At 46.5% G+C, this 1,332-nt stretch overlaps 1 protein-coding gene across 1 annotated transcript; it reads left to right on the top strand.

Annotated features, from left to right (window-relative positions):
• The first annotated feature begins 286 nt into the window (after positions 1–286).
• On the top strand, positions 287–769 carry LOC112618075 (eosinophil cationic protein-like). Its single transcript, XM_025374676.1, has one exon. The coding sequence runs from the start codon at positions 287–289 to the stop codon at positions 767–769; it is 483 nt and encodes a 160-aa protein (XP_025230461.1).
• Positions 770–1,332: the final 563 nt, after the last annotated feature.

Genomic DNA, 1,332 nt, shown 5'->3' with positions numbered 1-1,332 from the left:
AGAACAACCAGCTGGATCAGTTCTCACAGGAGCTGCAGCTCAGAGACTGGGTAAGTCAACAATCCCCAGAGCTGGGAAAGGAGGGACAGTGACGGGGCAGCACCTCAGGGAGAGGTGAGCTGAAGTTAGTGCTTAGGAGATGTGGCACACTCTGGGGACAGGAAGAAAAAGGAAATGGGACCCCAGAGTGGCAGCAGAAGGGCCTGTGGGTTGACACACTACAGAGTGTGTCATAGCTAAGACCAGATCAGGGAGTAGTTACTTCTCTTCTTTTCTTACAGGAAACATGGTTCCAAAATTGTTCACTTCCCAAATTTGTCTGCTTCTTCTGTTGGGGCTTATGAGTGTGGAGGGCTCACTCCATGCCAGACCCCCACAGTTTACAAGGGCTCAGTGGTTTGCCATCCAGCACATCAATATGAACCCCACTTCATGCAACATTGCAATGCGGGTAATTAACAAGTATCAACGGTGTTGCGAAAAGCAAAATACTTTTCTTCGTACAACGTTTGCAAATGTAGTTAATGCTTGTCGTAACCCAAGTATACCCTGCCTTCAGAGCAGAACTCCCCAAAATTGTCATCGTAGTAGCGTCCGGGTGCCTTTACTCCAGTGTAAACACATAAATAGAGGTGCACAGAATGTTTCAACCTGCGAGTATGCAGACATACAAGGACAGAGTTTCTATGTAGTTGCATGTGAAAACAGAGATCCACGGGATCCTCCAGAGTATCCAGTGGTTCCAGTACTCCTGGATAGAATCATCTAAGCTCCTGTATCAGCACTCCTCATCATCACTCATCTGCCAACCTCCTCAATCATAGCCAACATCCCATCCCTCTATGTACCCTGGGTATCAGCATCTGTCCTCTTCAGTCTCCATACCCCTTCAGGTTTCCTGAACTGAAGTGCCTTGTGAACCTCCAACAAGCTGCTGTGCAAATTCATCTGGAAATGTCTGTGTGTCTCCGTCGGCCGCTCTGCTGTCATTTAGCAAAACTCTGCTCTAGCGATATGGGTTTTTCATGAATCTCTCACCCTCAATATCTGACCAAATTCCTTAATTCCCCCATCATCCTCCATGTGATACCTGATTCCAGGCCTGCCTTAAAAAAAATCCAATTGAGTCAACTTAGCATCGGTCTCCCTCGCCTTGGTATCTCCTCTAAGCAATTTTCCATCCACTGGCCCCTCCCCTAACACCAACCTGTAACTTGTGTACAGATCCCCACTTGTTTTAGTTGTATTCCAGAATTGAGACCAATTTGATACTGAGGTCCCATTTGATGCTTTATGGTCCAACTATGGTTTTTATTGACATGATTTCTATAC

This window comes from Theropithecus gelada, unplaced genomic scaffold, assembly GCF_003255815.1.
Source record: "Theropithecus gelada isolate Dixy unplaced genomic scaffold, Tgel_1.0 HiC_scaffold_92, whole genome shotgun sequence".
Lineage (NCBI taxonomy): Eukaryota > Metazoa > Chordata > Mammalia > Primates > Cercopithecidae > Theropithecus > Theropithecus gelada.
Note: the sequence above shows the minus strand (reverse complement) of the source record. Positions and strands in the feature narration are given on the sequence as shown.